The sequence below is a fragment of the Pseudophryne corroboree genome, chromosome 9, assembly GCF_028390025.1.
Source record: "Pseudophryne corroboree isolate aPseCor3 chromosome 9, aPseCor3.hap2, whole genome shotgun sequence".
Classification (NCBI taxonomy): Eukaryota; Metazoa; Chordata; class Amphibia; order Anura; family Myobatrachidae; genus Pseudophryne; species Pseudophryne corroboree.
The window spans coordinates 302375638-302401861 of NC_086452.1; the positions used below are offsets into that span (position 1 = coordinate 302375638).

General features: G+C 47.1%; 1 protein-coding gene across 3 annotated transcripts in view; it reads right to left on the minus strand.

Moving 5' to 3' along the window:
* The window catches only part of UBN2 (ubinuclein 2), a 363995-nt gene that overhangs the window by 308342 nt on the left and 29429 nt on the right, over positions 1–26224 (minus strand). Inside the window, exons 1-3 of one of the 3 annotated variants that reach the window (XM_063940411.1) lie at positions 5948–6037; positions 5603–5704; positions 5167–5304 (exon numbers count right to left, since the gene is read on the minus strand). In XM_063940411.1, coding sequence (XP_063796481.1) covers positions 5167–5304; positions 5603–5704; positions 5948–6019 — 312 coding nt within the window. In that variant the 5' untranslated portion in view covers positions 6020–6037. Of the gene's footprint in view, positions 1–5166; positions 5305–5602; positions 5705–5947; positions 6038–26224 lie in introns of those variants that run through there. The other 2 variants (XM_063940409.1, XM_063940410.1) reach the window with 2 other exon arrangements.

Below are 26224 nucleotides of genomic sequence, written 5' to 3' on the forward strand. Positions count from 1 at the left end.
ATGTTACAAACGTGTTCTCCCCCGACCACGTAGCTGCTCGGCAGAGTTGTAATGCCGAGACCCCTCGGGCAGCCGCCCAAGATGAGCCCACCTTCCTTGTGGAGTGGGCTTTTACAGTTTTAGGCTGTGGCAGGCCTGCCACAGAATGTGCAAGTTGAATTGTGTTACAAATCCAACGAGCAATCGACTGCTTAGAAGCAGGTGCGCCCAACTTGTTGGGTGCATACAATATAAACAGCGAGTCAGATTTTCTGACTCCAGCCGTCCTTGCAATGTATATTTTTAAGGCTCTGACAACGTCCAACAACTTGGAGTCCTCCAAGTCGCTAGTGGCCGCAGGCACCACAATAGGTTGGTTCAGATGAAATGCTGATACCACTTTAGGGAGAAAATGCGGACGAGTCCGCAGTTCTGCCCTATCCGAATGGAAGATTAGATAAGGACTTTTATAAGATAAAGCCGCCAATTCAGATACTCTCCTGGCAGAGGCCAGGGCTAGTAACATAGTCACTTTCAATGTGAGATATTTCAAATCCACCTTTTTCAATGGTTCAAACCAATGGGATTTGAGGAAATCTAAAACTACATTTAGATCCCACGGTGCCACCGGAGGCACCACAGGAGGCTGTATATGCAGTACTCCCTTGACAAAAGTCTGGACCTCAGGGACAGAGGCCAATTCTTTTTGGAAGAATATTGACAGGGCCGAAATTTGAACCTTAATGGATCCCAATTTGAGACCCATAGATAATCCTGATTGCAGGAAATGTAGGAAACGACCCAGTTGGAATTCCTCCGTCGGAACCCTCCGATCCTCGCACCACGCTACATATTTTCGCCAAATGCGGTGATAATGTTTCACGGTGACTTCCTTCCGTGCCTTAATCAAGGTAGGAATGACTTCTTCTGGAATGCCTTTCCCTTTTAGGATCTGGCGTTCAACCGCCATGCCGTCAAACGCAGCCGCGGTAAGTCTTGAAAAAGACAGGGACCCTGCTGTAGCAGGTCCCTTCTCAGAGGTAGAGGCCACGGTTCGTCCGTGAGCATCTCTTGAAGTTCCGGATACCAAGTCCTTCTCGGCCAATCCGGAACCACTAGTATTGTTCTTATTCTTCTTTGCCGTATGATCTTCAATACCTTTGGTATGAGCGGCAGAGGAGGAAACACATACACTGACTGGTACACCCAAGGAGTTACCAGTGCGTCCACAGCTATTGCCTGTGGATCTCTTGACCTGGCGCAATATTTGTCCAGTTTCTTGTTGAGGCGAGACGCCATCATGTCTACAATTGGTCTTTCCCAACGGTCTATTAACATGTTGAAGACTTCTGGATGTAGACCCCACTCTCCCGGATGAAGATCGTGTCTGCTGAGGAAGTCTGCTTCCCAGTTGTCCACGCCCGGGATGAACACTGCTGACAGTGCTATCACGTGATTCTCCGCCCAGCGAAGAATCTTGGCAGCTTCTGCCATTGCACTCCTGCTTCTTGTGCCGCCCTGCCTGTTTACATGGGCGACCGCCGTGATGTTGTCCGACTGAATCAACACCGGCTTTCCTTGCAGGAGAAGTTCCGCCTGGCTTAGAGCATTGTAGATTGCTCTTAGTTCCAGAATGTTTATGTGAAGAGACTTTTCCAGACTCGTCCATACTCCTTGGAAGTTTCTTCCTTGTGTGACTGCTCCCCAGCCTCTCAGGCTGGCGTCCGTGGTCACCAGGATCCAATCCTGAATGCCGAATCTGCGGCCTTCTAATAGGTGAGCCTTCTGCAACCACCACAGAAGTGACACCCTTGTCTTTGGTGACAGGGTTATTCGCAGGTGCATCTGCAGATGCGACCCTGACCATTTGTCCAACAGATCCCTTTGGAATATTCTTGCATGGAATCTGCCGAATGGAATTGCTTCGTAAGAAGCCACCATTTTTCCCAGGACTCTTGTGCATTGATGTACTGACACTTTTCCTGGTTTTAGGAGGTTCCTGACCAGATCGGATAACTCCTTGGCTTTTTCCTCCGGAAGGAAAACCTTTTTCTGAACCGTGTCCAGAATCATTCCTAGGAACAGCAGACGAGTTGTCGGGATTAAATGGGATTTTGGAATATTCAGAATCCACCCGTGTTGTCTTAGCACCTCTTGAGATAGTGCTAAAGCTGTCTCCAGCTGTTCTCTGGACCTTGCCCTTATTAGGAGATCGTCCAAGTATGGGATAACTAATACGCCTTTTCTTCGAAGAAGAATCATCATCTCGGCCATTACCTTGGTAAAGACCCGAGGCGCCGTGGACAATCCGAACGGCAGCGTCTGAAACTGATAGTGACAGTTTTGAACAATGAACCTGAGGTACCCCTGGTGTGCGGGGTAAATCGGAACGTGTAGATACGCATCCTTGATGTCCAAGGATACCATAAAGTCCCCTTCTTCCAGGTTCGCTATCACTGCTCTGAGTGACTCCATCTTGAACTTGAACTTTTTTATGTAGAGGTTCAAGGACTTCAGATTTAGAATAGGCCTTACCGAGCCATCCGGCTTCGGTACCACAAATAGAGTGGAATAATACCCCTTTCCTTGTTGTAATAGGGGTACTTTGACTATCACCTGCTGAGCGTACAGCTTGTGAATGGCTTCCAACACCCTCTCCCTTTCGGAAGAGACGGTTGGTAAGGCAGACTTCAGGAAACGATGAGGAGGATCCGTCTCTAATTCCAACCTGTACCCCTGAGATATTATCTGCAGGATCCAGGGGTCTACCTGCGAGTGAGCCCACTGCGCGCTGTAATTTTTGAGACGGCCCCCCACTGTCCCCGAGTCCGCTTGAGAGGCCCCAGCGTCATGCTGAGGTTTTTGCAGGAGCCGGGGAGGGCTTCTGTTCCTGGGAAGGAGCTGCCTGTTGGTGTCTCTTCCCTCTTCCTCTGCCTCGTGGCAGGTACGACAAGCCCTTTGCTCTCTTATTTTTGTAGGAGCGAAAAGGCTGCGGTTGAAAGGTCGGTGCCTTTCTCTGTTGGGGAGTGACTTGAGGTAAAAAAGTGGATTTCCCGGCAGTAGCCGTGGCCACCAAGTCTGATAGACCAACTCCAAATAACTCCTCCCCTTTATACGGCAAAACCTCCATGTGACGTTTTGAATCCGCATCGCCTGTCCACTGTCGTGTCCATAAGGCTCTTCTGGCTGAAATGGACATAGCACTCACCCGAGATGCCAGTGTGCAAATATCCCTCTGTGCATCACGCATATAGATAAATGCATCCTTTATTTGTTCTAACGACAGTAAAACATTGTCCCTATCTAGGGTATCAATATTTTCAATCAGGGATTCTGACCAAACTACTCCAGCACTGCACATCCAGGCAGTTGCTATAGCTGGTCGTAGTATAACACCTGCATGTGTGTATATATTCTTTTGAATAACTTCCATCTTTCTATCTGATGGATCCTTAAGTGCGGCCGTCTCAGGAGAGGGTAACGCCACTTGTTTGGATAAGCGTGTGAGCGCCTTGTCCACCTTAGGGGGTGTTTCCCAGCGCGCCCTAACCTCTGGCGGGAAAGGGTATAATGCCAATAACTTTTTTGAAATTATCAACTTTTTATCAGGAGCAACCCACGCTTCATCACACACGTCATTTAATTCTTCTGATTCAGGAAAAACTGTTTGTAGTTTTTTCACACCATACATAATACCCTGTTTTACGGTATCTGTAGTATCAGCTAAATGTAACGTCTCCTTCATTGCCAAAATCATATAACGTGTGGCCCTACTGGAAAATACGTTTGAATTTCTACCGTCGTCACTGGAATCAGTGCCCGTGTCTGGGTCTGTGTCGACCGACTGAGGCAAAGGGCGTTTTACAGCCCCTGACGGTGTTTGAGGCGCCTGGACAGGCATTAATTGATTGTCCGGCCGCCTCATGTCCTCAACTGACTGTTTAAGGGAAGATAAACCATCACGTAATTCCACAAATAAAGGCATCCATTCTGGTGTCGACCCCCTGGGGGGTGACATCTGCATATTTGGCAATTGCTCCGCCTCCACACCAATATCGTCCTCATACATGTCGACACCACGTACCGACACACACCGCAAACTCACAGGGAATGCTCTAATGAAGACAGGACCCACTAGCCCTTTTGGGGAGACAGAGGGAGAGTCTGCCAGCACACACCACAAAGCGCTATATATACAAGGGATATCCTTATATTAAGTGCTCCCTTATAGCTGCTTTAATATATATATATATAGCCATTAATGTGCCCCCCCTCTCTGTTTTACCCTGTTTCTGTAGTGCAGTGCAGGGGAGAGACCTGGGAGCCGTTCTGACCAGCGGAGCTGTGACAGAAAATGGCGCCGTGCGCTGAGGAGATAGGCCCCGCCCCTTTTTCGGCGGGTTCTTCTCCCGCTATTTTTCCAGTCAGGCAGGGGTTAAATATCTCCATATAGCCCCTATGGGCTATATGTGAGGTATTTTTAGCCTTGTATAAGGTTTATATTTGCCTCTCAGAGCGCCCCCCCCCAGCGCTCTGCACCCTCAGTGACCGCCCAGTGAAGTGTGCTGAGAGGAAAATGGCGCACAGCTGCAGTGCTGTGCGCTACCTTATGAAGACTGAGGAGTCTTCAGCCGCCGGTTTCCGGACCTCTTCACGCTTCAGCATCTGCAAGGGGGTCGGCGGCGCGGCTCCGGGACCGGACTCCACGGCTGGGCCTGTGTTCGATCCCTCTGGAGCTAATGGTGTCCAGTAGCCAAGCAGCAAATCCACTCTGCATGCAGGTGAGTTTACTACTTTCCCCCTAAGTCCCACGTTGCAGTGATCCTGTTGCCAGCAGGACTCACTGTAAAGAAAAAAACCTAAACTAAACTTTCTCTAAGCAGCTCTTTAGGAGAGCCACCTAGATTGCACCCTTCTCGTTCGGGCACAAAATCTAACTGGAGTCTGGAGGAGGGTCATAGGGGGAGGAGCCAGTGCACACCACCTGACCTAGTAAAGCTTTACTTTTTTGTGCCCTGTCTCCTGCGGAGCCGCTATTCCCCATGGTCCTTTCAGGAACCCCAGCATCCACTTAGGACGATAGAGAAAATAGGTGCCCTACAGCCAGCAAAAAACAATTGAATTCCACCACCGGAAAGAAGGGAAATAATTAATACACATTAATAACTGCACAATTAAGATGCTCACTTTAGATGATTTGTGCTTTTTGCCATCAACAAAATCTTCATTTTCAGAATCCGATGCCTGCCGAAACTGCAGTGTTCCAGTGTTGATATAAAATCCTCCATATTTTGTAGTCAGGGAAGCTGGGACCAACTCATCATACTAAAATGAAGAATGAGAATGTTTTAGTTAAGATGCATTGCCATGGCCTCAGAAAGTATAAACTGACCTCAATTTCCAATAAAAGGTTCAAGTTCAATATATTTGTGTAGGGACAACAGGAACATAAAGACTAAAAATAAATATCTGGTGAAAACTTGTAACAATGTAAACCAATCCACATAAAACTTTTGTCTCAACACCAACTTGCTTGTTGCATAGGTGCTACTACTTTAATTTGACTTATTGGGGCAAATATCAATTCCATTTCAAGCTAAGTTATAGAGACAACTGCACTTACTGCCTCAGAGTTATCAATAAAGGGATCCGTCTCATCATAGCCATAACCAATGTCGATAAGATCCTGCACGCGGTCCTTCCGATAGCGATGGCTTTTTCTTCCCTGTATACATATATATATATATGTATTAAGAAAAAAAAATTGTTTGGAGCCTTGAACTTTTATTATTATTATTAAACCTATTTAAACTAGGTATTAGAGATGGCCAGAAAAGGAAACGTAGGTAGCCAAACTGGGCGAGTATTACTTCCTGCATGCCGTGTAATGACAATACACAGGTTTAAATCACTCATCTTCCAACCAAATTTACCAACCTGCAATTTTAATCACATTATTATCACGTACCGAAGGCACTTTGGGGCAACAGTTCCTGTGATATCGGGCCAATAGCATATGACTGCCGATATCACAGTGCATGTGTCCATCTTGAATATTTGCCTAAAAAAAAAATAATAATAATCAAGTACTGTATAGGAAAATACTGTATAGGAAAATTAAGAGAAGAGTTTCATTTTGGTAGATGCAAAGCAGGAGGATGGAAGAAAAACAGAAAACAAAGGGTTTTAAGATTTAAAGACAGTGCTGCCACAAGTTTCCAAAAGAAACTAAAGTATAATCACATGTAAACTGAAATATAGAATATTTAGGAATGCGAGGGGAAAGAAGATGGCGCAAGACAGATAACAATTTTGTTGTAGATTGGCTCCAGGCCAAAAATATTTGCTAGTTACAATCGTCTCCACACTAACAGCATCATGGGGAGAAAGTACTTGATAAGGGCTCAACTGCAACCATAAGGTCTCGCTGCTAGCTCCAGACGCCATTTTAAAAGTAGACTAACCTATGCTATAGGGGTGAATGAAGTACTGGGCATATAAAAAAATAAATAAAAAAAAAGTGAAAAGCCAAACTTGTTGTACATTTCTGTTCACCCCCTCAGAAGGGAACAATCAGAAATAATGAGCACCCCTGTCATGCACAACTGATCGGAGCAGCAGTTGACTTGCTCCATCGGGCACAAATTGTCCAAAAAACATTTCAGTCGCCCCCAAAGGGTCTAGTTATACCTAAAAAAGAAAAAAAAAACAACAACTTCATAAAAAAGTAAATTTTCATTTTCTTATATTTTCCTGCAAAAGTTAAATTAATAAAATTGAAAAATACCTACACATTTGGAGGGGGGGGGGGGGGAAAAAGATGCAATTTTAAAAACATTACACTTCTGCATAAAAATGAGCAAGTAGTAATGGTACCATTGAGTTAAAATGCGTTTTTAGTCACACACACACTAAAAAAAAAAAAGTTTAACAAAGATAAAAATCCATCATGAAAACTACATATGAATATTGTACTGAGGTAAAGTTCATACTTTTAGACTTTGATTCAATCAGATTTTTACAGGACTATGGGGTATATTCAATTGAGGTCGGATCCATTCCGACATACATTTGTCGGAAATGGATCCGACAAGGGCTATTCAATGCCCATCTCAATTCGACTTTAAAAATGTCGAATTGAGATGAGGGACCGGAGGGGGGGGGGGCGAAGGAGACCAGCGGGGAGAAGGAGAACAGCCACGGGCAGGCGGGGAACAGCAGCACTGCGGGACTTCACTTGTGGCTGTGCCACATTCTCCTGTAGCGCTGCTGTCCTCCGTCTGCCCGCGGCTCTCCTCCCTCTTCTCCTCTCAGTTTGACTTTTTTTAAGTCAAACTGAGATGGTCGGAAACGAGGCCAAAACCTGTCGAATTTGGCCCCGTTTCCTTCAGGAGCACGAGAATTGGCAGCTATACCGCCGATTCACGTACTATTCGACAAGTCGAATTAAAAAGCTGGGGACTGAATAGGTCGGAAACCCTTCCGACCGGAAAAAGTCGAAAACTGACGTCTTTTCGACAAGACGGCAGTTTCGACCTTAAGTGAATATACCCCTAACTGGTATAAACCAAATGTTTTTGTTTAATAATATTTTATTATGCTGTTAGTACAGGTACGGCACAGTGAATTATTTAAAAAAAAAAAAAACTATTACACTTAAAAAAATGGTGTAAAAATTAATGAAAATGTTCAATGCCAGTGACATGCACATTGCTTATGCTGAACTCGTGTGTGTGTGTGTGTGTGTGTGTGTGTGTGTGTGTGTGTGTGTGTGTGTGTGTGTGTGTGTGTGTATATATATATATGTTTCTCTAAAAAAGTGCTTTCCATTTTGTATTACTATTCGGATTTACTTTATTATAATAAGACCGATGCTTAACATTAACTTGTTGTTCTTATTTTCAATTTCGGGCCTAATTCAGACATAATCGCAGAAGCAAAATTGTTCTCTAATGGGCAAAACCATGTGCACTGCAGGGGGGGAGGGGGGGGGGCAGATATAACATGTGCAGACAGTTCGCTTTGGGTGGGGTATATTGTTTCTCTGCAGGGTAAATATTGGCTGCTTTATTTTTACACTGCAATTTAGATTTCAGTTTGAACACACCCAACCTAAATCTAACTCTCTGTGCACATGTTACATCTGCAACCCCTGCAGTGTACACGGTTTTGCCCATTAGAGAACGAATGTGCTGCTGCAATCAGGTCTGAATTAGGCCCCACATCTATGCGTGTACTTTGTATGTATTAATATGTTTACACAATCTACACATTCAGATGTAATAGATATAATAAGCTGTAAAAAATTGGTTTTACTGAAATATGTAAAAAAAAAGTATTTTGGTACTTACCGTTAAATCCCTTTCTCCGATTCCACAGGGGACACTGGAGGTAGTCAAGACCATAGGGGTATAGATGTGCAGTACCTGGGAGCTGGAACTTTAAATTAATAAATGTGTGACTAGCTCCTCCCCCTTTATACCCCTCCTACAGGCTAGTATTAGTAAACCGTGCCATAGGAGAGCTGGAAGAACAAAACCTCACAGGAGGTGGCGAAAAAACCAGTACACAACAATACAACCCCCAACAGGTGGGAAAAAAAAGTTACAACAAGAACAGAAAACAGTCATGACATATAACGACAACAAACATGGCAGCAGTAACAGTGCAGGGTGGGCGTCCAGTGTCCCCTGTGGAATCGGAGAAATGGATTTAACGTTAAGTACCAAAAAATAAGAATTTACTTACCGATAATTCTATTTCTCGGAGTCCGTAGTGGATGCTGGGGTTCCTGAAAGGACCATGGGGAATAGCGGCTCCGCAGGAGACAGGGCACAAAAAGTAAAGCTTTAGGATCAGGTGGTGTGCACTGGCTCCTCCCCCTATGACCCTCCTCCAAGCCTCAGTTAGGATACTGTGCCCGGACGAGCGTACACAATAAGGAAGGATTTTGAATCCCGGGTAAGACTCATACCAGCCACACCAATCACACTGTACAACCTGTGATCTGAACCCAGTTAACAGTATGATAACAGCGGAGCCTCTGAAAAGATGGCTCACAACAATAATAACCCGATTTTTGTAACTATGTACAAGTAATGCAGATAATCCGCACTTGGGATGGGCGCCCAGCATCCACTACGGACTCCGAGAAATAGAATTATCGGTAAGTAAATTCTTATTTTCTCTATCGTACTAGTGGATGCTGGGGTTCCTGAAAGGACCATGGGGATTATACCAAAGCTCCCAAACGGGCGGGAGAGTGCGGATGACTCTGCAGCACCGAATGAGAGAACTCCAGGTCCTCCTTAGCCAGGGTATCAAATTTGTAGGATTTTACAAACGTGTTTGCCCCTGACTAAATAGCCGCTCGGCAAAGTTGTAAAGCCGAGACCCCTCGGGCAGCCGCCCAAGATGAGCCCACCTTCCTTGTGGAATGGGCATTTACATATTTTGGCTGTGGCAGGCCTGCCACAGAATGTGCAAGCTGAATTGTATTACACATCCAACTAGCAATAGTCTGCTTAGAAGCAAGAGCACCCAGTTTGTTGGGTGCATACAGGATAACAGCAAGTCAGTTTTCCTGACTCCAGCCGTCCTGGAACCTATACTTTCAGGGCCCTGACAACATCCAGCAACTTGGAGTCCTCCAAGTCCCTAGTAGGCGCAAGGCACCACAATAAGCTGGTTCAGGTGAAACACTGACACCACCTTAGGGAGAGAACTGGGGACGAGTCCGCAGCTCTGCCCTGTCCGAATGGACAAACAGATATGGGCTTTTTTGAGAAAAAACCCACCAATTTGACACTCGCCTGGCCCAGGCCAGGGCCAAGAGCATGGTCACTTTTCATGTGAGATGCTTCAAATCCACAGATTTGACTGGTTTTAAACCAATGTGATTTGAGGAATCCCAGAACTACGTTGAGATCCCACAGTGCCACTGGAGGCACAAAAGGGGGTTGTATATGCAATACTCCCTTGACAAACTTCTGGACTTCAGGAACTGAAGCCAATTCTTTCTGGAAGAAAATCGACAGGGCCGAAATTTGAACCTTAATGGACCCCAATTTGAGGCCCATAGACACTCCTGTTTGCAGGAAATGCAGGAATCGACCGAATTGAAATTTCTTCGTGGGGCCTTCCTGGCCTCACACCACGCAACATATTTTCGCCACATGTGGTGATAATGTTGTGCGGTCACCTCCTTCCTGGCTTTGACCAGGGTAGGAATGACCTCTTCCGGAATGCCTTTTTCCCTTAGGATCCGGCGTTCCATCGCCATGCCGACAAACGCAGCTGCGGTAAGTCTTGGAACAGACATGGTACTTGCTGAAGCAAGTCCCTTCTTAGCGGCAGAGGCCATAAGTCCTCTGTGAGCATCTCTTGAAGTTCCGGGTACCAAGTCCTTCTTGGCCAATCCGGAGCCATGAGTATAGTTCTTACTCCTCTACGTCTTATAATTCTCAGTACCTTAGGTATGAGAAGCAGAGGAGGGAACACATACACCGACTGGTACACCCACGGTGTTACCAGAACGTCCACAGCTATTGCCTGAGGGTCTCTTGACCTGGCGCAATACCTGTCCCGTTTTTTGTTCAGACGGGACGCTTTTGCCATTGCCCTCCTGCTTCTTGTGCCGCCCTGTCTGTTTACGTGGGCGACTGCCGTGATGTTTTTCCCACTGGATCAATACCGGCTGACCTTGAAGCAGAGGTCTTGCTAAGCTTAGAGCATTATAAATTTACCCTTAGCTCCAGTATATTTATGTGGAGAAAAGTCTCCAGACTTGATCACACTCCCTGGAAATTTTTTCCTTGTGTGACTGCTCCCCAGCCTCTCGGGCTGGCCTCCGTGGTCACCAGCATCCAATCCTGAATGCCGAATCTGCGGCCCTCTAGAAGATGAGCACTCTGTAACCACCACAGGAGAGACACCCTTGTCCTTGGATATAGGGTTATCCGCTGATGCATCTGAAGATGTGATCCGGACCATTTGTCCAGCAGATCCCACTGAAAAGTTCTTGCGTGAAATCTGCCGAATGGAATTGCTTCGTAGGAAGCCACCATTTTTACCAGGACCCTTGTGCAATGATGCACTGACACTTTTCCTGGTTTTAGGAGGTTCTTGACTAGCTCGGATAACTCCCTGGCTTTCTCTTCCGGGAGAAACACCTTTTTCTGGACTGTGTCCAGAATCATCCCTAGGCACAGCAGACGTGTCGTCAGGATCAGCTGCGATTTTGGAATATTTAGAATCCATCCGTGCTGTTGTAGCAGTATCCGAGATAGTGCTACTCCGACCTCCAACTGTTCCCTGGACTTTGCCCTTATCAGGAGATCGTCCAAGTAAGGGGTAATTAAGACGCCTTTTCTTCGAAGAAGAATCATCATTTCGGCCATTACCTTGGTAAAGACCCGGGGTGCCGTGGACAATCCAAACGGCAGCGTCTGAAACTGACAGTGACAGTTCTATACCACGAACCTGAGGTACCCTTAGTGAGAAGGGCAAATTTGGGACATGGAGGTAAGCATCCCTGATGTCCCGGGACACTATATAGTCCCCTTCTTCCTGGTTCGTTATCACTGCTCTGAGTGACTCCATCTTGATTTGAACCTTTGTAAGTGTTCAAATTTTTTTAGATTTAGAATAGGTCTCACCTAGCCTTCTGGCTTCAGTACCACAATATAGTGTGGAATAATACCCCTTTCCTTGTTGTAGGAGGGGTAATTTGATTATCACCTGCTGGGAATACAGCTTGTGATTTTTTTCCCATACTGCCTCCTTGTCGGAGGGATACCTTGGTAAAGCAGACTTCAGGAGCCTGCGAGGGGGAAACGTTTCGACATTCCAATCTGTACCCCTGGGATACTACTTGTAGGATCCAGGGGTCCTGTACGGTCCCAGCGTCATGCTGAGAGCTTGGCAGAAGCGGTGGAAGGCTTCTGTTCCTGGGAATGGGCTGCCTGCTGCAGTCTTCTTCCCTTTCCTCTATCCCTGGGCAAATATGACTCTTATAGGGACGAAAGGACTGAGGCTGAAAAGACGGTGTCTTTTTCTGCAGAGATGTGACTTAGGGTAAAAACGGTGGATTTTCCAGCAGTTGCCGTGGCCACCAGGTCCGATGGACCGACCCCAAATAACTCCTCTTCCTTTATACGGCAATACACCTTTGTGCCGTTTGGAATCTGCATCACCTGACCACTGTCGTGTCCATAAACATCTTCTGGCAGATATGGACATCGCACTTACTCTTGATGCCAGAGTGCAAATATCCCTCTGTGCATCTCGCATATATAGAAATGCATCCTTTAAATGCTCTATAGTCAATAAAATACTGTCCCTGTCAAGGGTATCAATATTTTTAGTCAGGGAATCCGACCAAGCCACCCCAGCTCTGCACATCCAGGCTGAGGCGATCGCTGGTCGCAGTATAACACCAGTATGTGTGTATATACTTTTATATGATATTTTCCAGCCTCCTGTCAGCTGGCTCCTTGAGGACGGCCCTATCTATAGACGGTACCGCCACTTGTTTTGATAAGCGTGTGAGCACCTTATCCACCCTAAGGGGTGTTTCCCAACGCGCCCTAACTTCTGGCGGGAAAGGGTATACCGCCAATAATTTTCTATCGGGGGGAACCCACGCATCATCACACACTTCATTTAATTTATCTGATTCAGGAAAAACTACAGGTAGTTTTTTCACATCCCACATAATACCCTCTTTTGTGGTACTTGTAGTATCAGAAATATGTAACACCTCCTTCATTGCCCTTAACGTGTGGCCCTAATAAGGAATACGTTTGTTTATTCACCGTCGACACTGGATTCAGTGTCCGTGTCTGTGTCGACCGACTAAGGTAAACGGGCGTTTTAAAACCCCTGACGGTGTTTTTGAGACGTCTGGACCGGTACTAATTGTTTGTCGGCCGTCTCATGTCGTCAACCGACCTTGCAGCGTGTTGACATTATCACGTAATTCCCTAAATAAGCCATCCATTCCGGTGTCGACTCCCTAGAGAGTGACATCACCATTACAGGCAATTGCTCCGCCTCCTCACCAACATCGTCCTCATACATGTCGACACACACGTACCGACACACAGCACACACACAGGGAATGCTCTGATAGAGGACAGGACCCACTAGCCCTTTGGAGAGACAAAGGGAGAGTTTGCCAGCACACACCAAAAAACGCTATAATTATATAGGGACAACCTTATATAAGTGTTTTCCCTTATAGCATCTTTTTATATATTTCTAACGCCAAATTAGTGCCCCCAATCTCTGTTTTAACCCTGTTTCTGTAGTGCAGTGCAGGGGAGAGCCTGGGAGCCTTCCCTCCAGCCTTTCTGTGAGGGAAAATGGCGCTGTGTGCTGAGGAGATAGGCCCCGCCCCTTTTTCGGCGGGCTCGTCTCCCGCTCTTCAACGGATTCTGGCAGGGGTTAAATATCTCCATATAGCCCCCGGAGGCTATATGTGAGGTATTTTTTGCCAAAAAATAGGTTTACATTGCCTCCCAGGGCGCCCCCCTCCCAGCGCCCTGCACCCTCAGTGACTGCCGTGTGAAGTGTGCTGAGAGCAATGGCGCACAGCTGCAGTGCTGTGCGCTACCTTAAGAAGACTGAGGAGTCTTCTGCCGCCGATTCTGGACCTTCTTCTCTTTTCAGCATCTGCAAGGGGGCCGGCGGCGAGGCTCCGGTGACCATCCAGGCTGTACCTGTGATCGTCCCTCTGGAGCTAATGTCCAGTAGCCAAAGAAGCCAATCCATCCTGCACGCAGGTGAGTTCACTTCTTCTCCCCTAAGTCCCTCGTTGCAGTGATCCTGTTGCCAGCAGGACTCACTGTAAAATAAAAAACCTAAGCTAAACTTTTCTAAGCAGCTCTTTAGGAGAGCCACCTAGATTGCACCCTTCTCGGCCGGGCACAAAAATCTAACTGAGGCTTGGAGGAGGGTCATAGGGGGAGGAGCCAGTGCACACCACCTGATCCTAAAGCTTTACTTTTTGTGCCCTGTCTCCTGCGGAGCCGCTATTCCCCATGGTCCTTTCAGGAACCCCAGCATCCACTAGGACGATAGAGAAATAGGATTTACCGGTAGGTATTTAAAATCCTATTTTCTCTAGCATCCATAAGGGATATTGGGGACAGATTAGTACGATGGGGATGTCCCAAAGCTTCCAGAAAGGGCGGGAACATGCGGAGACTGCTGCAGCACCGCCTGCCCAAACTGAGTATCCTCTTTGGCCAGAGTATCAAATTTGTAGAATTTCTCAAAAAACTGTTCTTACCCGACCAGGTAGCCGCTCGGCATAGTTGCAAGGCCGAGACTCCACGGGCAGCCGCCCAGGAAGAGACCACTGACCTTGTAGAGTGGGCCTTAAGAGACTGAGGGAACAGGTAAGGCTGCCAACACATAGGCCAGTTGGATAGTAAGTCTAATCCAGCGAGCAGGACAACCCTTTTTCTGCGCATCATAAAACACGAATAAGGAATCAGACTTCCTGACACGAGCTGTGCGCCTAACATAGATGTTCAAAGCACGTACAACATCCAAAGACCCGGAGGAGCCGAAGCGTCAGAACCACAATAGGTTGATTCAGGTAAAATGCGGAGACAACCTTCGGCAGGAACTGCTGTCTAGTCCGGTGCTCCGCTCTGTCCTCGTAAAAGACCAAGTAGGGACTTTTACACGATAAGACCCCAAATTGTGAGACGTGTTTAGCAGACACCAGGGCCAGTAACATCACTGTCTTCCATGTGAGGTACTTGTCTACTACAGTCATCAGAGGCTCAAACCAGGAGGACTGTAGAAATTTCAACACTACATCCAAAGCCCAGGGTGCCATAGGCGGCACAAAGGGAGGTTGTATGTGGAGTACCCCTTGTATGAAGGTCTGAACTTCTGGCAAAACAGCCAATTTCTTCTTAAAGAAAATTGAGAGAGCTGAAATCTGGACCTTAACGGAACCCAGACGTAAGCCCTTATCCACACCAGCCTGCAGGAAACGTCCCAAGTGAAACTCTGCAGGCGGATACGTGCGTTCCTTGCACCAAGGGACATATCTCCTCCAGATATGATGATAGTGTTTTGAAGTCAGGGGTTTTCTGGCTTGCACCATAGTGGTAATGACTTTTTTGGAAAGCCCTTTGTGAGCTAGGATGTTCCGCTCAACTTCCATGCTGACAAACGAAGCAGTCGTACGTCCGGGTAGACGAACGGCCCTTGCTGAGTAAGATCCTTTCTTAGCGGCAGAGGCCAAGGGTCTTCTATGTTCATGTCCAGAAGAGCTGTGTACCATGCCCTTTGTGGCCAGTCCGGCGCAATCAGGATTGCTTGTACTCTGATGTCTGATCCGCTGGAGCACCCTTGAGATCAACGGAATCGGAAGAAATAGGTAGACCAGCCGGTAAGGCCAAGGCGACGTCAGCGCATCCACTGCACTCACCTGATGGTCTCTGGTTCACGAGCAGTAGCAGCGAAGCTTCTTGTTGAGGTGAGACACCATTATGTCAATCTGCGGGTATCCCCACCTGTGGACAATCTGTTAAAACACCTACGGATGTAATACCCACTCCCCCGGGTGGAGATCGTGGCGACTCAGGAAGTCCGCTTCCCAGTTGTCTACTCCTGGAATGAAAATCGCAGACAGCCCTCTTGCATTTTTTTCCGCCCAGAGAAGTATTTTTGACACTTCTCACATGCAGCCCTGCTTTTTGTCACTCCCTGTCGACTGAGGTATGCCACTGCCATGGCGTTGTCTGACTGAACCTGGATCGCCTGATCCCTGAGTAGAGGGGAGGCCTGACTAGATCGCCCGAAGTTCATGAATGTTAATCAGAAGAAGGGCCTTTTGGGCAGACCGCCTGCCCTGGAACTGCGCCCACTGGGTGACAGCTCCCCATCCTCTCATGCTCGCATCCATCGTGAGGAGGATCCAATCCTGAATCCCGAAAAATAGACTTTCCAGCAGGTTGGAAGACTGTAACCACCACAGGAGTGACCAGGACCACTTGTCCAGGATGTCCAATTTGAAGGGTCTGGCATGGAACCTTTCGGAACTGTATCGCCTTGTACGAGGCTACCATTTTTCCCAACAATTTTATGCAAAGATGAATGGAAACTCGAGCAGGTCGGAGACGGTTACAGTTGAGACTTCTGTAGCTTGAGGATCCACCCATGGTGAGACAGAAGTTGGATAGTGCGATCTATGTATATGGAGCAGTTGAACGCTCCCTGGAGCTTGCTTTTATCAGGAGATCGTCCAGGTAAGGGGACAATGTTGACCCCCTGGAGTCTGAGCTGGAACAACATTTCTGCCATAAACTTCGTGAACACCCTCGGAGCTGTAGACAGGCGGAAGGGCAATGCCTGAAACTGGTAGTGATTGTTCAAGTAGGGTGAACTGCAGATAGGCCTGATGAGGAGGCCAAATTGGGATATGCAGGTAGGCGTCCTTGATACCCAAGGACACGAGGAATTCATGTTGTTCCAGGCCCGCAATCACAGCTCTCAAAGATTCCATCTTGAATTTGAAAACCTTCAGGTAAGGATTTAAGGACTTCAGATTCAAAATGGGTCTCACAGACCAGTCTGGTATTGGTATTATGAACAGAGTGGAGTAGTAACCTTGTACTTGCTGTAAGCAGGGGTACTGGAACAATGATATGGGACTGGACCAACTTGTCGATGGCCAGTAGTAGCGTAACACGCATATCTTCCAAAACGGTCAAGCTTGATTTGAAAAATCGTTGGGGAGGAGCACCATCAAACTACGGCTTGTAACTCAGAGATAAGGTCCCTTACCCAGACATCTTGGCAGGAACCGTCCCAGATGTGGCTGTAGTGACGTAACCGAGCTCCCACCACAAGATGCCCTCGGGGTGGGTGGGCACAGTCATGCCGAAGTCTCTGTGGAAGCTGAACTGGTGCTCTGTTCCTGGTTTCTTAGGCTTACCTCTGGTGCCTCTAGCTGCATTGGAGGCATCTCTGGCCTTAGATCGAAATCTGGAAGACCGAAAGGACAGAGTAGACGGTCCCGGGTAGGTACGCCTAGCAGGCGGAGCCCCTGAAGGAAGAAACGTGGATTTCCCAGCAGTAGCTTTGGAAATCCATGCGTCCAATTCAGCTCTGAAGAGCCATACACCTGTGAAGGGAAGAGATTCCACATTACGGTTGGAGTCAGCATCTGCCATCCACTGATGCAACCATAAGGCTCTGCGTGCAGACACAGCCATAGCAGTGGTTCTAGCATTTATATTGCCAATCTCTATAAGGGAGTCACAGGGAACTCTTGCAGTGTCCTGAATGTGTTTTAGGAAAGTTACAGTAGTTACCAAGGTCATATCACCCGAAAGACCCTCTTGAATCTGAGTAGCCCTTGTATGAATGGCATGCTTCATCCAGCAACCAGCAATGACCAATCTTTGAGCTACACTTGCAGCAGTGTAGATAGATTTCAGAGTGGTCTCAATTTTCCTATCCCCCGGGTGTTTTACCGTAAAAAAAAAAAAAAAAAAAAAAAAGAAGAGCAGGGAGCACCGCCTTTTTAGAAAGGTGGGAGACAGACGTCTACTGCTGGAGATTCTTCTCAGAATTTCCTGCCTTCAGGGGCAAATGGGAAGGTATTTAAAAACCGGATATTTTTTATCTGGATTTTTCCAGGCTAATTCAAATAAATCATCCAATCCCTTGGAATCAGGAAAAGTGACCGTCAGTTTGTCTTGTGGGAGGAAAAATTACTGCCGATTAGTAGCGTCCTCCAGGGGAGCTTTAACACATCCCGTATGGCCAATATGAGGGGTTCGATAGCCTGTGTACGGGTGGAATCCCCACCATCCCCATCCACCTGTACATCATCATCAGAATCTGATAAAATTGCAGGTAAAGCATGTTTTTGTGCACCTGTAGTAGACAGCGGGGGATGGGAAGCATCAGCCTTGGCAGTTAGGCTAGCCACTGCTTGTTGCAGTTCTTGTGTTTTATTGGCATTGGCAGTGAGCCGAGATGACATAAACAACATCATAGTTTTTATAGCCCCCAGCCAGGAAGGCTCTGGATTCTCCCCCATGTTGTTATCAGCATTTTGTGATGACTGACTACACTGCTCACAGGATATGGAGCATGATAAAATAGGGGAGAATCTGGTATTACATACATTGCATGACTTCTGTTTCACCATAATGAAATACAGAAACAATACACATACAACACATACTGAATACAATACAAGCCTGACCTATTGCATGTGAGAGGAGACACAGAAGAGAGGACACCAGCGCACCCAATGCTGTACAGCCCCAGTGAGACTATCAGCGTTTTATGTAGTAATATATAACAGTTATACTGCTGTACAGAAAATTCCCCAGAGGAATGTAAACTGTGCACTAATAGCGGCTCTCCCCCTCTACACTTGGTACCAGTGATCCTGTGACCGTTTGGAGCTGTATGAGGCTGCTGCTTATGCAGAGGAAGGCACCAAAATGCCTGAGACCATCCGATGTAGCTCCATCCCCCGCTATGGTGCCAGAGCTACTAATAAGTTTTATACTGGCTGTGTCTCCACAGGCTGTGTAGCCTCACATAAATGCTTGGAACAACACACCTCCAGCCAGTCTCACGCAGGGGCACCCGCAGCTCCCCGCCCCCCATGGAAGGACCTGTATGCCTCACACACGCTTCTGAAGCACACTGAACCAGGGGGGGAGGGGAGGGGTTACGGCAAGCTGCGGCAGCTAAGGCGCAGTGGCCAGCTGAACAAACAGCCCCTCAGGACTGTGGTCCTGCAGCCGAGTAGCGGCTCTGCACCTCATGAGGCCGGTGACCGTCTCCCCCCCCCTTACTCCCTCGGCGCAGGTATGGTGTTGCCCAAACAGTATACCGAAATAAGTAAAAGTTTAAATGAAACTGAAGAAAAACTCTGGAGTTTGCAGAGTGTGCATCCTCTACTGAGGGCACTTTTTTCTAAACTGCCTGTGGGAGGGGGCATAGAGGGGAGGAGCCAGCACACCCAGTTGGAGAAAATTAAAGTGCACTGGCTCCTTTGGACCAGTCGATGCCCCATCGTACTAATCTGTCCCCAATATTCCTTATGGATGCTACAGAAATCCTGTTTTCTCCTTTATCCAGTAGTGGACACTGGAGATAGTCAAGACCATGGGGACGTCCCAGAGCTCCCATCCCGGGCGGGATAGCGCCGAGAACCCTGTAAGACAGCACGGTCACAGTGTAAAGGAGAGGTCGCGAATTTCTCAAACCGGTAAAACTGGACAAAAGTAAGCTGGCCCGACCAAAAGGGCCACCCAGCTGACCCACCGAGTATGTGGAAATTGCTGTAATGGAAGCCAGACACTCCCTATGAGGGGCCACAAAGGCCAGTCTGGTGGACAGACCTATCCAATGAGCAAACGTCTGACTTGACGCCAGCCAACCAGGACGAATGGAAAAGTACAGGACAAGCCGAGAATCCTATTCTCGCAGAGAAGCAGTCTTGTCCACATAAATCCGGAGAGCCCGGACGACATCTACTGATCTGAAAGTGGTTGAGTTCCCTGGAAGAACAGTAACAGTACAGCGGCAGTTGGTGATTTTGCCTGGACGCCATGAGGTCGGCCTGTGGAAGGCTCTACTGATGAACTAGCAGTAGAAATACCTGGGGATGGAGAGCCCCCTTCGCGGGATCTATGTGCAAACGACTAAGGTAATTGGCCTCCCAAATTGTCACACTGGGAAAAAAAAATTACCTCCATTGCCCACGGCGCACCTTTCCACCTAGAGTAGGATGTTGCCTTACATCCCTCATGGCCGCTTGACGTCCTTGTTGCTTCACGTACGCCACCGCAGTGGTGTTGTCAAACTGGATTTTGACAGCTGGGTCCCATAACAGGTGATGCGCCAGCAGTAGAGCATAAAATACTGCCCGTAGTACTAGAAAGCTTATGGGCAGTCTCGCTTCCTGTGGAGACCAACGGCCCTGGAAGTGCTTTTATTTAGTCACTACCTTCCACGACTTGCGTCCGTGGTGAGTATAATCCAAATCCACACACCGAACCTCTTTGCCCTCCTAGAGGTGGGATGAACTCAGCCACCAGGTGAGAGATAACAGGGTCTTAGGGGCCAACTGCATGCACTGGTAAAGAAAAAGAAAAAAAAAAGTGGGAATTGTGTCAAAAGTCCCCACCATCCTCCCGAGGAGTTGTGCGCACAGGTGCACCAGTATACGTCAATGCTGTAGAACCAACCGAACCCTATACTGGATGGATGTCGCCTTTCTCTGGAAAAGGAAGACTTTTTGACGCACCGTGTCCAGAATCCTTCAGAGAATATTGAAGTCTTTGTGACAGCTGTAGAAGTGACTTGGTAAAATTCAGAGTCCACCCATGTCCTATGAAGATGTGCGAGTCAGCACTATGTTCTGGAACAATTGCTTTCTGAAGAGAGCTTTCAGGAGATCATCAAGGTAAGAAACAATTATAACACCTTTGTCCGCAGGAGAGCCATCCTCATAGCCATTACTTTTGGGAATACCCTGTGTGCCGAAAACAGATAGAATGGGAAGGCCTGGAATTGAGAATGTGAGTTCTGAATGGCAAATTGTAGGAACATTTGGCGAGATGGCCAAATGGGAACATGCAAGTAGGCGTCTCAAGGCACTAGGAACTCTTTTTCCCGTAAAACTACGAGTGATTGAAGGGACTTCATCTTGAACTTGAATGTCCCCAATAATGGATTGAGTTCCCTCAAGTTGAGAATAGGTCTTACCGAGCCATCTGGAGTTGATGAGTTGGGTTTGGACAAAACCTCAGTCAAAAGTCTGTCTATTGTTTTCTGCAGTACGACATGCCTGTCGTCCAAAACCATCCAACCTGTGGTGAAAAACGGCGGGTGGATGGGACTGGAAATATTTGTTATGGTAGACTCATCATTGATAACTATTTCTCCTAAGTCCACAGGATAACATTGGGATATGAGGTAGAGACAGTGGACTGGCAACAAACGATTAAAGCTTTCGGCCTCCCAGAATGCAACAGGCCCGTCCCTATATCCCCGCTTCCTGGCTCAGGCAATTCAGTTGTTTTCCAATGCAGGAGCATCATAGAGAGCCATAATCAGGCGAGAAGAACACACATGCACACCCTTCCGTACAAGGAGGAAGAGGTTAGTAAGTAAAAGGATCTTCAAAGCAGGTGAGTGTGGGCGGGACGCCCGTGGATCCTGTGGACTTAGGAGAAAGAGTTATCAATGGTAAGTCTGCCATAATGATTATTTCTCCTGCAGGGTCCACAGGATAACATTGGGATGTCCCAAAGAAATTTAGTGGTGGGGACATTCCTGATTAGACAGGAGAATCCTTCGCTCTAATTCAGCAACCTGAGAGGCAAAGGTATCAAAGGCATAATGTCTAATGAATGAGTTAATGAAAGACCATGTGACTGCCTAACATATCTGTTCTGCTGAAACACCACGTAGTGCTGCCTATGACGACCTACCTTACGAGTAGAGTGAGCAGAGAGACATTAGCCGGAACAGGAAAATCAGCTTGAGAATATGCTTCTGAAATCGTCATTCGAAGCCACCTCGCCAGTGTCTGCTTGTCAGCAGGCCATCCTCTCATCTGAAATCCGTAGAGAACGAAGAGAGTATCTGTTTTTCTGATGGCACTGGTACGATCCACGTAGATCCATAAAGCACAAACTATGTCCAACGATGCATATCCCGCAGAAAGGTCCGGCCCTTGGAAGGCCAGGACTACAATTTTTTCGTTGAAGGTGGAATTTAGACACCACCTTAGGAAGATACCCAGATTTGGTTCTGAACACCGCTCTATCTGGATTTAAAAAAAAAAAAAAAAATCAGAAAAGGATGGCAACATAATATCCCTAAATCTGAAATTCTTCTAGCTGAAGCAACAGCCAGTAGAAAGAACTTTAGCTGTCAACCATTCAAAATCCACTTGTTTTAGTGGTTCAAATGGGGCAACTTGAAGGGCCTTTAAGTTCCAAGGCACTGTAGGAGGAACAAAAAGGAGGTTAAAATGTGCACCAATCCCTGGAAAAAAAAAAAGTGTGCATATCCTGTAGGTTAGCAATTTTCTTTTGGAACCATACAGTCAATAATGACACTTGCATGCTCAAGGAAGCCATCCTTAGACCTTTGTCCATTCCTAACTAGAGGAATGCTAGGACTCTGGAAACTGAAAGACCTACGGGTATATTCAATTGAAGTCGACAGCTGCCGTCTGTCGAAAAGATGGCAGTTTTCAACTTTTTTAGGTTGGAAGGAGTTCTGACCTATTCAATATTACCCCAAATTATTCGACAAATCGAGGAATTCGACTTGTCGAAAAGCACGTGGATCGGCGGAATTGCTGCCGATCTGCGTGCTTGTGTCGAAAACGGGGCCAAAACCGACAGGTTTTGGCCCCCTTTTCAACCATCTCAATTCGACTTTAAAAAAAGTCGAAGTGAGATGCGGGAGCAGAGACTGGAAGAGCCACGGGCAGATGGGGAGAGCAGCACCGGAGGATGTGTCACAGCCGCCACTCACAGCAGCATCCACCCGGCTTCAACAAGCAAGACCTTGGGTGGATGCTGTCGTGAGGGGCGGCTGTGATGCAGGGACGGGTGCTGCTCTCCCCCGTCTCAGCTCCCGCATCTCAATTCAACTTTGAGATGGCATTGAATAGCCCAGGTCGGATCCATTCCGACAAATGAATGTCGGAATGGATCCGACTTCAATTGAATATACCCCCTAGGGTCAAATTTCCTGTCACTGCACCACTGAATATAGGTTTGCCATATTCGGTGATAAATTCAAGCTGAGGAAGGTTTCCTTGCTCTCAGCATAGTTTGAATTACATGTTGTGAGAATCCTGTTGCTTTCAGGATGGAAGTCTAGAGAGCCCCACCGTCAAAGAGAGTGGTCCCAGGTGCTTGTAATAGCAAGGACCCCGTGACAGCAGATCTGGACGTTGAGGGAGTAGGAATGGAGCATCCATCGACAACCTCTGCAGATCTGTGTACTAATGTCTTCTGGGCCAAGCAGGAGCTATTAGTATCACAGCGCCCCTTCCTTGTTTTGCCTTTCGCATCACCCTGGGTAACAGGACGATTGGTGGAAAGACATAGGCCAGACAAAAGTCCCTTCTCACTGACAGGGCATCCACAGAGATTGCTTTGGGAACTTTTGTTCTTGACCCGTATGCGGGAACTTTGTTGTTCTGACGGGACGCCATGAGATCTCTCTGGTAACCCCCACTTGTCTACCAGAATTTGGAAGACCTCGGAGTGTAAAGCACATTCGTTTGCATGATTGGCATGTCAAGTGAGAAAATCTGCTTCCCAGTTTAGGACTCCCAGAATGAACACTGCAGACAAGGCTGGATGAAGTTCTGCCCACGTGTGTCTTACCTCCTTCATTGTGTTTTGGCTGCGAGTTCCTCCCCAATGGTTGAGGTACTCTACTGCCATTGCATTGTCCGAGCGGATTTTGACTGGTTTCCCCTGAAGGATGTCCTTTGCCTGAATAAGTGCCACATATATGGCCCGAAGTTCCAATATATTTATTGGTAGGCAACTTTCTTCATTGGTCCACTGCTCCCGATAGCAATTCCTTCCCGAGACCGCTCCCCAGCCCTGAAGGCTGGCATCAGTTGTCAGAATTTCCCAATCTGATATCCAAAAGGGTCTGCCTTTGTCCAGATGGGATGTCTGCAGCCACCAGGCTAATGGCCTCCTTACTTCCAGAGGAAGGACCATAGTCTGCGTTTTTATGGTCTGATGAAAACCATTCCATCTGGAGAGGATCAGACGTTGCAGAGGCCTGGAGTGGAACGGAGCATACTCCACCATGTCGAATGTCGACACCATAAAACCCCATCACACGCATTACTGCGCGAATGGATACCCTTTGACTGTGTAGCAGCTCTTGAATCCTTGACTGAAATTTGGTTATTTTGTTCAGAGGTAAAATTACTCTCTGAAGACCCGAATCCAACACAGCCCCCAAGTGATTCATCCGTTATGACAGAACCAGGGATGACTTTGCCCAATTTATGAGCCAACCGTGTCTCTGCAAACAAGCTATTGCCTGCCGTAGATTACACTGAAGCAATTCCTGATATTGGGGGTAATTCCAAGTTGATCGCAGCAGGAATTCTGTTAGCAATTGGGCAAAACCATGTGCACTGCAGGGGAGGCAGATATAACATGTGCAGAGAGAGTTAGATTTGGGTGTGGTGTGTTCAATCAACAATCTAATTTGCAGTGTAAAAATAAAGCAGCCAGTATTTACCCTGCACAGAAATAAAATAACCCACCCAAATCTACCTCTTTCTGCACATGTTATATCTGCCTCCCTGCAGTGCACATGGTTTTGCCCAACTGCTAAAAAATTTCCTGCTGCGATCAACTTGGAATTACCCCCATTGTGCCATGATTAATAAGCCGTCAAGGTATGGCAAAATCCTTAAACCCTGCTGAAAGGAAATAAAATGCCATTACCACCATCATTTTGGTGAACACTCTGGGAGCTGTGGCCAGTCCAAATCGTAGGGCCTGAAACTGAAAATGTAGCTGGAGGATAGCAAACCTGAGATAGTGCTGATGGGACAATGCCTTTAGGAACATGAAGGTAAGTATCCTGGATATCCAGGGATACCATAAAATCCTCCGGCTCCATGGCCAAAATATTGGAACGTAAAGTCTCCATATGAAACCGAGGCACCCAAATGTACTTGTTCAGCACTTCGAAATGGAGCATGGGCCGGAACGACCCATTTGGCTTCTGGACTAGAAACAGGTTGGAATAAAAACCTTGTCCTCATTGTGCAGGAGGAACTGGAATTATCACCCCTGACTGAAGCAACTTCTAAACTGCCTCTTGCAAAGCCCTGGCCTTAATTTCATTGAAGACAGGCTGGAACAGAAAAAAACCTTTGAGGAGGGTGTTTCTTGAAAGCAAATGCATAACCGTGAGATACCATTTCTGGCACCCAGGCATCTGTGGTAGACTGCTGCCAGATCTGTGCACACTGAAAAAATCCACCTCCCACCGTGGGGTACCCCAGGTGGAGGCCCGAACCATCAGGCTGATGGGTTATCTTGTGATTTGGAAGCCGGTCCTCTGGTAGCCCAATGCATTTTAGTCTTATCAGACTTGGAAGATTGAGACAGTTTGCCATAATCATTTCCTTTCGCTTTTCCTCGAGTCTGAAAGGGACAAAAAGCTGGAAATCTAGGCTTTGATTTGTGTGTGGAAGGAAACTTCACTTTCTCGGAGTCTGCTTCTGACTCCAAAATACTGTTTAATTCTTTATCAAAAAGAATACATCCAGTAAAAGTCAAAGACTCCAGAACCTTCTCAGATTCTGAGTCAGCTTTCCATGCACGTAGACAAACCGCTCTGTGAGCTGCTAATGCTGGCAATAATACCCATATCCAAGGCTGCTTCTTCCATAAAAATAGCTGCCTGTTTGATATGTGCAATATGGGATTTTTGCTCTCTAGATGCCATTGAAAGGTCATCCTCCAATGCATCAGCCCAGGCTGCCACTGCTTTTGCCTTCCTAGCCGTTGTCACGGCTGGTCTTATGGTTCCCTAGACAAGGAGAAAATGGTTTTAAGAAAACCATCTGTTTTCCGATCTGTGACATTTAATGATGTTGAAGGCAAAGGCAATATAGATTTTCGCACCAATCGGATGACATGCATCTCTACTTTGGGAGCCACCTCCCTTTTTAAACAGTCTCCAGCCGGAAGAGGATTATGGATATTCCATTTCCTTGGAATTCTAAGCTTCTTACTGGGTGTAACCCAAGCCTCTTGCATAATTTCCATCAGCTGTTCCGACACAGGAAACTCAGTCCTAACTATTTTGGGACGTTTAAACACAAGTGCCTTAGATTTTAACAAAGGCTCTGCTGCCTCCTTTAAGGATAGAATGGCTTTCATAGCAATAATAAGCTCAGAAATGTCCACTGAGCTGAGGCCTTCCTCCTCGCTTCTGTATGCAGACCCAGAGTGCGATTAGTCCTCATCCTCCGAGTCCTCATCTGAAACAAGTGTAAACTGTAAAGAGGATGTCTCATGTCTATGTGATTTACTTACCATCAGCCTTTCAGCCTGTTTCTGTTAAGAGGCTGCCGATATCTGTACTAGATGTGATAACCCCCAGGTGGAATGCTGCATGTAGGGGTTTATGGGGTAACCTATTCCTGGTATAGGAGCTGGTATTTTCCACACAG